Source organism: Chionomys nivalis, chromosome 5, assembly GCF_950005125.1.
Source record: "Chionomys nivalis chromosome 5, mChiNiv1.1, whole genome shotgun sequence".
Taxonomy (NCBI): Eukaryota; Metazoa; Chordata; class Mammalia; order Rodentia; family Cricetidae; genus Chionomys; species Chionomys nivalis.
In genome coordinates, this window is record NC_080090.1 from 20,367,515 (window position 1) to 20,382,414 (window position 14,900).

General features: G+C 41.3%; 2 protein-coding genes across 2 annotated transcripts; both read right to left on the reverse strand.

Moving 5' to 3' along the window:
• Positions 1–2,290: 2,290 nt before the first annotated feature.
• On the reverse strand, positions 2,291–3,229 carry LOC130875208 (olfactory receptor 6N1-like). The gene has a single exon (XM_057770969.1). The coding sequence runs from the start codon at positions 3,227–3,229 to the stop codon at positions 2,291–2,293; it is 939 nt and encodes a 312-aa protein (XP_057626952.1).
• A 7,596-nt stretch (positions 3,230–10,825) lies between these two features.
• Positions 10,826–11,770, reverse strand: LOC130874554 (olfactory receptor 6N2-like). The gene has a single exon (XM_057769930.1). The coding sequence runs from the start codon at positions 11,768–11,770 to the stop codon at positions 10,826–10,828; it is 945 nt and encodes a 314-aa protein (XP_057625913.1).
• Between the last annotated feature and the right edge of the window lie 3,130 nt (positions 11,771–14,900).

Genomic DNA, 14,900 nt, shown 5'->3' on the forward strand with positions numbered 1-14,900 from the left:
TATAACTTAATTCATACAGTTTTTCCCAGTCTGTACTTTTACAATAGCATATACTTTTACTAAGGGACAGGCAATTATTTTTCTTTAAGAGCCAGATAGTAAATACTTTTGGGTTGTCAGTTTTCCAGGCTCTATTAGAAGTACTCAACTTTGTCTTTGTAACACAAATGTACCATTTCTAGTATGGGAAAATATGCCTGAGGCTCTACTCTGGTAGAAACACGCCTGCAGAAACAGATTCCAGATCTTATTTGGCCCAAAGAGTGTATGTGAACCAAGAATTTGGCAGTCCATACATGGATGCAAAACTTATGTATATGCATAGACAACAGAAACCCCACCCTCCATCCTCCCACTTCCCACCTCCCCAACCACCTACCCACATGAACGCGTGCACGGGCGCACACACACACACACACACACACACACACCTTTATATGATTGTATTTTAAGTAACGTTTACTTTCTTCTAATGTTTTGAGAATGACATCACTTGGAATCATCCCTGAGAAAAAAATCTCTGTCTTTCCCAGAAAGTAAGCATGCAACCACAGCATCCCAAATACACCGAAGGAAAAAAAAAAGATTTATTCTCATACAAGCTTTCTATTCTTTGGATTGGCATACTTTTAAAAATTTTTATTTTTAGTGACTTCTATTGCTACATCCTGACACATAAAATATATACACAGTGTACTTTCTACGAGTGGATTTGGTAGAGACAACTTCATAAAACCTGAAGAGGACAGAAATCAAGGAACAAATGTCATTTAAGTGTCCTGAAGATGGAATAAAAAATTAAACATATCATCTCTTTAGAAGGGGCGAAAAACAAGCTGAAAATAATGTTAAATGGATTATTACTTTTCCAGAAATGTTTATTCCATTTTTATGGATAAAAATATATAAACTATATATTTTCTGAAATCTTCCCACTAGACAGTTATGAGTGCTAGCCAAATTGAAACAAATCTGTTAGATATGTGAGATCAATATTACCCATGCTTGTCAGTCTTTCTTAAATATAACACTCAGGTATTTTTGTTATGTAATGGACAAAAGAAGTCAGAACACTACTGCTAGAAATTTTATGATCCATATACAATGTAAAAATTCACAAGTACCATGAGTTGTTCATAAACCAGGCAAATTGGAAAATCCATGATAGACCATTCACCATTGATTAGAGGGTTGCATTCTGGGGAAGATGGGCCCGTAAAAGTCTATGGCTCACAGAAACCTGTGTTTCTTTGTGATTCTCAGGACAATAGATGTTCTGTATAGAAGAAAGATTAAGAAGAAGGAGGAGGAGAAGGAGGAGGAGAAGAAGAAGAAGGGAGAAAGAATATGAAGTTGGGCCATTATGGAGGTAGGGAGAATAGGGGAGGAACAGGAGGATAAAATCAAAGTACAGTGTATAAAAAATTCAAATAAAAAAGGTTAAAAACACATAAAGTTTGGAAGGAGAAGTGGTGGTGAGGGATAGGAAGGAATTGGATAGGAGAGTGGGAGATGGTTGTCTTTAAAGCACATTACATGTGTGTATGAAATTATCAAACAATAAAATAAAATAGACCTGTAAGGGGCTTGAAAACAAGGAGGCGAAAGTGCTCTGACTTCAATCTCTGCAGCTTTCCATGGTTCACAGGCTAGTTTCTCACAAAGGAGGATGCGTCCGCGATGTTTGCTGGTTTCCAGTTTAAAGTGCAGACCATGGCGGTATTACTTACTTTCTTAGACCTCCAGTCGCCGAGGCACCTTTGTTTCTCATCTCATTCTCTTCAAACTAGGGGAAGTCTCTACTCCTTCTCTCAACATGTTTGATCACAGTGTTGCTCAAGAACATTGAGCTCCGAGTACTTTGCTTTCTGTATCATAGCTCACTGTTCGCCATCTCAACATGTGTCCAGTGTGTTCTTCCAGTCTTCCTCTAACTAATCTCAATATCTTCTGGATCTTTCTCCAAAATCCAGTCTGGACTGCAACCCCATAAGCAGCCTAGAAATGAACACATTTCAATTTCTGTCTCCCTAAAAATAACCTGAACTTGATTTACTTATTTTGCTGTGTTTATTTCTTCAAATATGTGTCGTCACCCACTCCCATAGTAGTAGATTCAGGGATCATATTTCTTCTCCAACAGGTTTTAGATTTGTTCTTATCAAGGACTACTTTCGTTGACTATTTTACATATTATTATTGAAACATCTAGTTTATGATTGACATAAGTAACTAGTTAAATCTTGCAATTTTTAAATGGGTCAATTATAAATATGTAGACTCTATAGAGTCAATTCAGCAAAGCTTTAATCCTCTGTTTAACCCTCTTAACAGCTTCCTTCACTTCCTTGTTGCGAAGGGTATAAATAATAGGGTTGAGGAAAGGGGTTAGAGACGTGTATACCAGGGCAATAAGCTTGCCTCTGCCCTCAGCTCGGATCTCTGGTGGCCCTACATAGACAATGAAGGCAGAGCCAAAGAACAGAGTCACTACAGTTATATGGGAGGAGCAGGTGGAGAAGGCTTTGGCACGACTGGCGGCTGAAGGCAGCTTCAGCACAGCTTTAACAATACCCCCATAGAGTCCCAAGATGAGGACAAGGTTGCATGTATTGATCATACCGATCACAGTAATATAAACCCGAGCGTGCCAGTTTGTGTCCACACATGCCAACTGCATGACTGGTGCTAGGTCGCAAAAGTAATGGGATACCTCTTTCAAGCAATAGGGTAAGGTGGCAGTGAGACCGGCTGGCACCAGGGCAGCTGAGAAGCCAGCCACCCATGTACCTGCAACTAGCCGTAGCTGTAACTGTCTGTTCATGAGTGCATGGTAGTGGAGCGGGCGACAGATGGCCAGGTAGCGGTCCAGAGCCATGACACCTAACAGGTAGCACTCAGTCATGCCCAAGGAATGGAACACATACAGCTGGACAAAGCATGCAGTCGCCGGGATGGGTGAAGGTCCATGGAGCAGGGTATGTAGCAAGGTGGGCACTGTGGTGCTGACATACCAGAGCTCCAGGAAGGAGAGGACACTGATAAAGAAGTACATGGGAGAGGACAGCCCCGAATCTGCTTGAACAAGGACAATGATGAACAAGTTCCCTGCAAGTGTGAGGAGATAGATGCACAGGGTTCCGAAGATTGCAAGATGTTGCAGGGTACCAATGGGAGTAAAACCAGCAAGGATGAAGGTGTGGGTCCAAGTGTGGTTAGCAAGGTCCATGATTCCTGAGAATGAGAGATAAAGGCACCAAATGAGCAGCTTTAGGCTTTTTCCTCTTGAAACCAAAGATGAGACGACACAAGCAAAGAAATAGCACAGTCTACCCAATCCATTTCCTCTTGTCTATAAAAGAGGAGTCAGTACTAGAAGTCAGGAGTGATTTACTCAGTATCTGTTCCTTTCTCCATGAACCATCAATTGTAGACTGTGAGAGAAGAGCCTTGGGTCTAGAATTTTCTCCTTTCTGCGTGAACAAAGCAAGACAAAAAATAAAAACTAAACAAGAGGTAAGAAAATTCTTTCTCATCCACCTACCAATCCTAGGAAAATGTTCTCATGATGTTATGAAATATTGTCCCGTACTATATACTGACTCCAATGACCAGAGTGCAGTAGGAAAAAGAGACTTGCTTTTTCAAAGAGCTAAGTCTCACTGGGGGATTCTCTTGGAACTCATCAAAGATCTCATCAAAGATTGAAAGAGAAAAAGATTGATTAAAAAAAATACAAAGCTATCTTGGGAGTATTTCTCAAGGCCTACATATTTGGCACAACATGAATAATCAAGTAGACTCCTGGATTTTTTTTTTTTCTGGAAGGATTCTAACAGGAGACAAACTTCAGGATTCTGTAGGAGATAGGGAGAAAGGAGACGGTATTAAGCAGGCCTTGGGGAGGTGCAGCAAGGGCACCTTCTTCAGGGATCATATTTCTAAATTTGTTTTTCTAGCAACTCAAAGCGAACCTTGGGCCAGACCATGACTTCCTCCCTGCTTGAACTTCTTTAAGTGAAGAAGTTTAGTAAGAGGTTCGTGAAGCTCCTCACAAGTTATTCTGTGATTCTCCAGTCACTGACTGATGTGTGTTGGGTTAGCATGGAGATGCATCATCTACATCAGCGTCCCTAGAGTGCCACTCCCATACTCCCAGGGAAATTATTTAGAAAAGGTCAATGTTGCTGCCTACTTTTCTTCTTCAGCCACTCTTACCTCTTCTGTGCCACCTCCAACCATCACCTCACTGATTTGGTTACAGTAGAACTAGTCTCGTCTTTCTTGATATCATCTCTTTGCCAAGATAGTTCCATCCTTATAGACCATGCTCCTGGAACTGCCCGTCTCCCACAGACTCCTTAATGAATGTTCCCTGGGGCTGCTATAATTACCTCTCAGTATGGATCCCCCTGGGCCAAGAAGTTAGGCTCAGAAAAGTGAGTCAAATGAGCCATGTTTCTCAAATAACTTAGTCCTGCAATCTTCACTTTGGAGTTCTGAGATCATATCCCAGGGATATTGCCTGTTTTGCAATGACCATATTACATGTCAGTAAAGAAACAACCCAACTCTCACATCCTCATCCATGCATGGAGAATAACAATTTGGGAAACCTGGAATAGAATTGCCTTTTGAAAAGCTATTGGCCAGGAGGTTTGTCATTATTCACCATTTGCCTTACAATCTAGCAACCTAACCCACATAGGTACCATTCCTTTTATGCTGAACATCTCCATCTTCACCCCTCCTACCATTACCTGACAACAGAGTGACCACAATTAGTTCATTGTTCCAACAACTGCTTACCAACTGTTGAAAATACTATTCCCAGTTTTAATTTACTGTTAAAATTATTGATTTATGTGCATTGTGAAAGCATGTGTCTATGTTTATGTGCACAGGCACACAGGTGTCCCCAAAGGCCAGAAGAGGGTACCAGACCCTCTGGCACTGAAGTTAGAAGCAGTTATGAGCTGCCAGAATTGGATGCTGGGAATTAAACTCAGGTCCTCTATATGAGCAGCAAGCCTTCTTTACTGCTGAGCAACCCCCCTGGCTCTCCAAAAATGCTATTCAAAATACAGTATTTTATATCCCCAGCAGCAGGTTTGCTGCCAGTACTCAACCCAGTTTACCACCATTTTACCCTGGACACAGTAATGAGACAAGCTTGGTTTTTCATAAAATGTTTCTGCTCTCATTTTCTTCAAAATTCCTTTTATCAGTACCCAAACTTTGACCTCAGCTATGTACTGTCTCCAAGGGTGTACTTGGGTAGATTCTGAGTCTAAATATTCAAGATAATTGAATTTACCCATTGAGTGTGAACATAAAACATTTGACTTTTGTAATTGACATAAAGGTACTTACTTTTTTTCATTTCAGAGCAAGAGATATGTGCAAAGCAGTTGTTAAATTAACCTAAAGAGAATGAAATAATTATGTCTTGTGGAACCATAGCCGTAGGATCTCCATGGCTCGAGGCCACGGTAGGATGTCCAAGAGGACATTTGATAAGGGTCCATCCCTCTTCCCAAATAAAAAGTCTAGACAGGAAGCCATTGAGAAGAACTTTTAAAATTGTGATAGGGATGCCAGAGTGTATCTCTCCATAGTTGATGGCTTCTGGTAGGGGTGGGGATGGGGTAGGACTCAGTTTTCTTTAATGGGTTGGTCACTGGGAGCTTGACCATGTTCCATTGAGTATATGAGCAAACACAAGACAGTGATGGCTTTTTTTTTCTTTCTTCTTTATTTTGGAAAGAGGTCACAAGGGTGGGTGTGAACCTGGGAGTACTAGAAAGTGAGTGTGATTAGGGTGTATTACGTGAAATGCCCAAATAACCAAATAAAAAAATGTTGGAAAAAAAAGAAACAAATCACATTAAGTGGACATAAAATACGAAATCCCTGAGACTGGAAAAGCTTCCTGTGGGGAGCATAGCATTGGAGACCAAAGCATAAAACACACATTGTTTCTAAGTGCCAATAGAATTCCATGATGGGCAGGTTCTAGATCTTACTTCCTCTGAAATACCCGACTATTCACTGGGATCGATAAGTTGCAGCAATCCTTCAATACAATACTGTATTTTTTACAGTTCCAAACAAGGGATCGTGGTTTATCTGAACCCTGAAATTAATAATGGGGCTACTCAGAGTAGCAAGGTAAATTCTCCAAAATTCTCCTTCCCTTCACGTCACATTTGTCCTTCTGCATTCCCATGTTTGTCAGCCAAGCTTTGAGAAGAACTGCACATCATTTCTACATTTTATGTGATATCTCCATTTATAAGTCTGAAAGCATGGTATTCACTGAGTAGCTTATACACTCCATATGTCATGTCTCTCGGATTATTAATCAGAAACAAATACCTGAGCATAGAGGTAGGAGATGCTATCTAGCATCAAGTGGAAGAGGAATGTATACCATAAGTTGCAATCAGGAACAAAGAATGGCTTTTAAAATCACCTATATAAAAATTTTATGTGAGATGGGACATACTAAGTACAAAACTCATCAGCTCATTAGTAAATTTTCCAATAATACCACATGCCTATGAGAAATTAGACGTGAATAAATAAATGCTTTATAAGGTTAGGGACATTTAAGAAGAGTGAGAAAGAGAATCACTAAGAGCCAGAGTTGGTGGATGAGTACAAGCAAACTGTTTCCTGGGCATAGTAGGGTAGATACACATATGAACGCACATCACTTATGACATCACACATAAGATTTGTATAAGATCAAGCCAGACCAAATCCCAGCATGGAGAGGAGAGGTGAATACCAAGTCCTACTCTTAGCTGAGGTTATTTGCAACTGATAGCTTTGGGAGAGGGGGTAGGGACAGTTTTCTTTAAGAGCACGGCCCCTCACAGGTCCATCAAGATGCAGTGGAAGGCCACATACCCACGGATGTATGGGCAGCACAAACAGAACTTGAAGGGTTTAAATTTTTTTTTTAAAAAAAGGAATCAAGATGAGGCAAAGTTGAGTTGTGTAGGGAAGCAGAGTAGAACTGGGAGGATGTGGGGAAGGGTGAATGGAACCAAAATCCATTGTCGGAAACTTGCAAGCAGCTAAGGAAGATGAGGAAACATCACGAGTTTACGTCATTGTAAGTTTCTGTTCCTCTAAAAATTTATCATGCTGTATTTATAAATAATACATTATTTTAAAATTGCACCCTATAGGTTACAAAAATACTATCAGATGCAGCTAGAATGTACCTGATAAATAGGAAAATGATGTCATAGGTCATTCTGAAAAATAACTTGGCAGGCTTGCATTCAGTGAACAGGATTCTTACTAATTTCACCTTTCTTTGCTACCTAATGTACTAAAGTTAAGAGAAAGTACAAATATCCTACATGAGGAATGCTGGTCTTACAACAAGCATACTGCGATTGGTGTGTTCACTTTTAGTCCCGACCTTTTAATCCTGTCTGTTCAACTAGAGTCATTATTCAGATTGGCAAGGTGGCTGTGAGCTGGCATGGATATTTAGCTCCATACATCGCATTAGGCACTTGTAAAATGGGATGCTGTTTGTTGTACAAAATGAAATATACAACCACTTCCTGCCAGAGACAGCCTGAGAGATTCCTTTCCCTGAGGTATTGTCTGGCCACTCAAAGGGCATGTAGAGGTTTGAAGATCCAGTAACATTATACACGAAGTATATAAATGCTGTTTGCATATTTTGAAAAGCACTGTGTGATGATAGCCTCAACTTACGTTATAAAGAGAAAGACCCCAAGACAGTTAGGAGATAAAACAATTGCACAACAAAAAGCAAAGGTAGCTTAGAGTTTTATGAATGGATTTATGAGAGACATTTTATCCTGATAGAGTTAAAGGAGAGTAATATAATATTTGTCACAGTTATTTGACTTTTTTAAAAGTCTGTTTATTTGTTCACATACTCATTTATTCTTCTCCAAAAAATGAAGAAATATCCATGGTATGGTATTCCTTGTTTTCCTCACAACTGAGGAAAACAACTATGACTAGTTCTAGCCCCACGGCCGATATGTAAGCATCCTATCCTACCATAGAGCATGAACCTCATAGAAATGGAAGCCCATAGACTTAGCTACAGTGATGCAAGTCACTACCAGGACAAAAAGCTCCTGGAAGTTCTTTAATGCTAACGACACAGAAAACAATTCTTTTGCAATCACAGTTGGTGGCCTATGTGAAGTTAGAGGCAACGGAGACAAAGGATGGGGGTCTCAAATAGTAGTGAAAGAATGGAGCGCTGTGCCCAGCACTGGAGAGCATAGGGTTAATGATCGTGTCTGAATCCTCCAGTTAAACAAGGAGGACATGAGACACAGCTCAGGAGGAGATGCTGCATTGGAATGCCTCAACTAGGCTGCATAATACCCCATGAAGGAGAGATAAGTGTACAGATAAGCAGTCACTGGATGTGGGAAATGTAGGACTAAAACATTTACATAGTTTCTAAGATTCCTATTACTGCACCCATTTTACAGATTAAGAAACTTGAGGCAGAGATTTTGAATATGTTACCTAAGCTCACAAAACAAGTGAATATGAGATTAACATTTGAACCAATGCAGGAAATCTTAACCTCTTTTCTATTTAACACTTTGAGGTAACAAGGTCAATTTGAACATTTATTATTCATTGGAATTTTAGAATATTCTGTTACAGGCATTTTAAAACAAAGAGAAACCAGAAAACAAATATTTTTCCTCAATAAGTAGAAAAAAAACCTGTGGGAATTTGACCAATAAATTTCCTTTCTTCGGGATATTCAGAATATTCTCTGCTGAGTCTGGATCACGATGCTTTTCAAAGTGCTGCAATCCCAGAATCCAAACTCCCTCAGCTGGAAGGAATGTGAGCAGCTATCCCTGCCAGCCACTCAGAATTCACACAGAGATGAGGCTGAGGTGACTCTGCCAGGGTCGACTAGACATCTGGATGACAGCTTGTTGAGTCCGGCTCTTGATGGCAATTCCAGAAATCCTTCTAACTTAGTTGTGTCAATAGTGAAACAATAATCCTTAGTCAGTGGGATAAGACAAAGGCTTTATAGTGTATTTTAGGCTAGACATGATTGCACAGCTGTGGGAGTTTAAGGCCTGTCTGGTGTATACAGTGAATCCCAAGCCAAGATGGGATACAGGTTCAACTCAACTCATACACACACACACACACTCACACACCTGTGTATATATGGACATAATAATTACCAATCCTGATGTGGAGAGTATTAGAAAATCATTGCTTTCAGTTTTATAGTGGGGTATATGTAAGAATGAGAAAGATGAGACATATTCACACCATCCCCAGTCTCTGCCAAGGCTTTAGTTCCGTCATTCTAATATCCAGACCACCTCTAAGTGGGTGGCTGGTGGCTCAGGATTCACAGATCTCTAAAGTGCAGAGGCGGAAGGGAACAGTCCTGTCAAGCTTTAAACAGAGGGTGGGGCTGACTCCACAGTTTTGTGCCGTGTTTCCCTTTCGGTTGTTTACAGACACGCCTTTCCTGTGACACCTGTCATTTTTTTTTTCTGCTCCTCCTATAAAGACGACTTCAAATTCACTCTAAGAAAGTTATCAACGGCACTGAAAGAGAGCTCAGACAACATGCTCAACTCCGCTGCTCTTGAGTCAAAGGGAACTAGGTGAGCAGTTCTAGTCTTCAGTCACTCCCTGAAAGTTAAATCCTGCTGAGATGGCTCTGGGACCGTGACTCAAGATTACTGGACTCGACCAGTGGAGCTCCCTGCTCCGCATGAGTCACCACGCATGCTGTCATGGTACTGTTTCCGTCACCCTTGTTTTCTCCCTTTTAAACTCTGTTGGGATCACCTTTCTTATAAACAAGCGGCTGCAGGCCTTAGTTGGCCTTATTTCCCTGTTGTCATGCCTGCTGACTTCACCCATTATCCTGGAGAGACTCGTGAATTCTGAGTCATCAGCCACACACTTTAGGGTTGTCTGGATATGAGAATGACAGAACCAAAGCTAGGCACTGGGTGAACGTGTTTCACTTTTTTCGTTCTTTTATCTTGTCCCAATACAAAAAAATCAAAGTCATAAATTCAATTAAAATAGTTTCTCTATGACAGAGACTCACATTGGAGCACTGGACTGAGCTCCGAAGGTCCAGATGAAGAGCAGAAGGAGGGAGAACATGAGCAAGGAAGTCAGGACCGCGAGGTGTGCGTCCACCCACTGAGACGGTGTGCCTGCTCTAATGGGAGCTCACCAAGGCCAGCTGGACTGGGACTGAACGAGCATGTGATCAGACCGGACTCTCTGAATGTGGCTGACAATGAGAGCTGACTGAGAAGTCAATGATAATGGCACTGGGTTTTGATTCTACTGCGTGTACTGGCATTTTGGAATCAAACCTGGTCTGTTTGGGTGCAAAGCTTCCTAGGCCTGGATGGAGGGGGAGGACCTTGGACTTCCCACAGGGCAGGGCACTCTGACTGCTCTTAGGACTGGAAAGGGAGTGGGGGGAGTGGGAGGGAAATGGGAGAAGGGGAGGAGGTGGAAATTTTTAATAAATAAATAAAATAAAATAATAGTTCCTCTAAGCAAGTTTTTAATCCACCGTAGCATTTCTTCACCATGAGATCAGAAAGGATTAAGATAAAACTCCTTCCCCTTGGCCTGTTTCATCTCTGATAGGTCAAGAAAGACTGGGTCTGTATAGTACAGTGAGTGCTGAACTGAGTGATAATCTTATTGGCATTGATTCTGACTCTGCAAAATGATTAACAAACCAGTTGATTCTTACGTTTGCCCAGGATGGGGGTAACGCCGAAAGAGATAATTAGGCTTCCCCCAACAAAGTCCTGATCTTGTCACTGACCCTTTTCACAGCCTCCTTCACTTCCTTGTTGCGAAGGGAATAGATGATGGGGTTGAGGAATGGAGTCAGAAGGGCATATACTAAGGCGATAAGCTTGTCGGTGCCCTCGGGTCTGTTCTGAGGCGAGCCCACGTATACAGTAAAAGCAGAAGCATAGAACAGCGCCACAACTGTCATGTGGGACGAACAAGTAGAGAAGGCTTTGGCTCGGCTGGCGGCTGAAGGCAGCTTCAGCACAGCTTTCAGAATACCCCCGTAGAGTCCCAAGATGAGAACAAAATTGCATCCAGTGGCCACACCAATAACTGCCCCGTGAACCTGAGCGTGCCAGCTTGTGTCCATACATGCCAACCGCATTAGTGGTGCCAAGTCACAGAAGTAATGGGCTACCTCTTTCAAACAGTAAGGTAAAGTGGCAGTGAGACTGGCAGGCACCAGGGCAGCTGAGAAGCCAGCCACCCAAGTGGCACCTGCTAGCCACAGCTGCAACTGTCTGCTCATGAGTGCATGGTAGTGGAGCGGGCGACAGATGGCCAGGTAGCGGTCCAGAGCCATGACACCTAACAGGTAGCACTCAGTCATGCCCAAGGAATGGAACACATACAGCTGGACAAAGCATGCAGTCGCCGGGATGGGTGAAGGTCCATGGAGCAGGGTATGTAGCAAGGTGGGCACTGTGGTGCTGACATACCAGAGTTCCAGGAAGGAGAGGACACTGATAAAGAAGTACATGGGAGTGGACAGCCCCGAATCTGCTTGAACAAGGACAATGATGAACAAGTTTCCTGCAAGTGTGAGGAGATAGATGCACAGGGTCCCCATGAAGGCAAGAGGTCGCAGAGTGCCAGTGGGACTGAACCCAGCAAGGATGAAGGTGTGGGTCCAGGTGTGGTTAGCACGGTCCATGATTCCAAGGAGAAGGGGGAGTTAAGCTGCAAGACGAACTTCAGCATCCTCCATCTCTTCAGGCCATATTCCTAGAGCCAGGAACAGCAACTGTGAGCACACGACTGAGCACGAACATTGTTTAATTCAATCCCTTATGTTTTCATACTGAAACTGCACCTCCCCTTCCCTACCTCCTGTCCAAGGCAAAATGATTGGCCGAATGACCCAACATCAGTAGGTGGCTGGGCTTGGACTAGAAATGACAACTCCTGACCCTGTTTAATCTTTGTGTATGTTCTAGTACTGAACTCTTGAGAGTCCCGGAACTCAGTTCTCCCTAGCCAATAAAAGGGGAGAAGGAGCTTTTCTATTGTAGTCTTTCTTACGAGCTTTATCTTTTCTGAGGACTCCGTGCAGTTAGTTTACAATGATAAAATAACTGGACGTATTTGCTGTTGTCAGGGATTGCCACTTAAAGGTTGTGACCTCTCTCAGGAAATCTTCCACTTCATCGACTGTTTTGGGAGGGAAGGATTAGGTGATCTGGGCATGAAAATGCGGCTGACACTCCAAAAGTGCTCCCTAAAATATCAGGCCCATTCTGTGTAATGATTATTCATTCAACACTCATACTGCAGCTTTAAAAGTGGGTTTTCCTGAGTGACAGGCAACAGGAATTATCAAAGAAGAAAAGCGTGAGTCAGAATCCCCAGGCAGGGAAGAGACTGCATCAGCCAGAGACTGACTGCATCCCCTTGCTCTGACACACCCCAGCTGTACAATCTGAACTGGGGATTTTTCACTTAACCAACTTCCTCTTCCCTAAAAGGAAGAATAGAAACACTTGGCAGTTCGTTCCTGAAACTCATATACGTTTTGATTTCACGATGTTATTGGAAAATGATTGTGAGTTTTGTGGGCATCAAGTCTAATTTTGCTTGAGTTTTCTTGCAACACCCCGAGAGGATCAAAGCTCTTGCCTAATTCTCTTTTGATAATCACATACCTGCTTTACCACCTTCCCCTATTCCCTGAGCACTTGATGGCTTTAGAAACTGTAGCTTCCTCCTCAGAGCAATTTCTGTTGCTATCTACTTATATCCAGTGCTCCTAGAAAGTCCATTTTCCCAGAGGCTCCTTGTGGGTGTTCCCTGGAACTGTCAGTGTCATGAGCTTTTAGTGAAAGTCCCTCTGGGGCAACGAGTTGGGCAGAGAGAAGTGAAACATGCCAGTTCTATTTCTCAGATAATTACTCTTCATCTTGCACCCAGGACTGATGCCTTCATCAGTAAATTCATATTCCAGTAAGAGACAGTCAAAACTAAGGCTGTGGGAAATGATTTCAAAGGAAGAGATAAATAGTTGTGTAAAATAATGTTAAAGTGATTTTAATTTTTTAATCTAACTATCCATTTTATTGGCATACTTGTTCATAATATTGTTTCCTAAGGAAAAAATATGAACGAAATTCAAAGTGATATCATATGCAGCTAAACCACTGTGACAAGAAGTACTAATTCATTGAATGGACCACTTTCTGTTTTCCGTATCTTATGCTAGGGTAAAGATAGGATAGAGAATGGTATTTCTTTTCTCAAGAAGTTTAATTTGTAGTGTGAGAAATAAACTTTAAATAGAAACTGAAAAAAACACACAAAGAATATGAAACATGTGGAAAGATATTAGCCAACTTAAAATAAGATGTGTTCAATCTGGAGCAATATTCTGGTATTTCTCTTGTGTTTTTACTTTGACAAAGACCTAGAAGTTCACAGACATACTTGATTTGAAAGGTGGTAATCAAAAAGATGTTCTTCGTCTAAGAATATAATATAACATACGTTGAATGAAATGTTAACAATACTTATATAAACTTCATACTTATTTTCATTAAACCAGGTTATCCTATTTCTAGGATTTCATCTTGTATTTTCCTTTAGTCTTATTTATAATTGTAAAGACCAGAAGCAATTCAAGAGATTCACAATAGGGGACTGGTTAAATAAAAGAACCAAACAAGACAAAGGAGTTTTTTTTTATTATCAAAATGAGAATGCCCTTCCTGAAATGATATATAAATCTTCCAGGATGTATAGAAATACTTACATTAATTTGCTTTCACTAAAGAAAACTCTGAAGAGTTCTAAGAAACACTATTAAATTTTTTATGAGTATAGTGTATGTAAAAGCACAGAGAGGGAGAAACTAGGTTTGGAAGAAACCCTCATTTATATTACCTTCTGTAGATTACTTGATTATTAAAAATAAAATAGGCATATTATTTACTGCTATGATTGTGCTCACGTTCATAGTGTGATGACATTGTGTCCTGCTCTAGCAATCAGTGATGAGTGTCTATTTCCTGAGTTGTGAGATGACTACTGAAGACTCCATACTAAGATCTGAGCTAGTAGGAGCTCCTGGACTGGACTGACAGCTGGGGAGGGAACCTGCATGGGACTGAACAGAGCCCTCTGAATGTGAAGGACAGTTATTTGACTTGATCTGTTTGTGGGGCCCCTGACAGCGGGACCTGGATTTATATTTGAAGCAGAAACTGGCTTTTAATGGAGCCCATTCCCTGTGATAGGATACCTTGCTCAGCCTTGATGTAGGCGGGGAGAGTCTTGGTCTTGCCTCAACTTGGTATACCAGACTTTGATGACTGCCCAAGAGAGGCCTTAACACTCTGAGGAGTGGGTGGGAAGTGGGGGAGTGAGGAAAGTGGGAGAAAGGGAGGGAGGGAGAACTGTGGTTGGTATATAAAATGAAAAATATTTAAATAAAATAAAAAGACAAAAAAAAACCACCAAAGAATTCTCTCAACTTACCTATTGTCTGTGTTTCACAAGTGAGAAAGACAAGTGAAAAATTAAGACATTAGGGGGAAAAACTATTAAAGATAATGACTGAACCATGGAAAGTGATGTTAAAATCCCATCTCTATACACTATCTGCCCTGTGTCTGGAGGAAAGGGGATCTATTACCATCTAAAAACCCTTTTAAGTGCTCAGATCACTTAAGTAGTCTCGCGATCAGCAACTTTACATATTTCATTTTGTTCATCTTTGTGGGAGTTTGAGTTCATTATTATGTTTTTAGGGTAAGGAAACATATTTAAGAAGAGGTTCTTATTTTTTCCCAGAA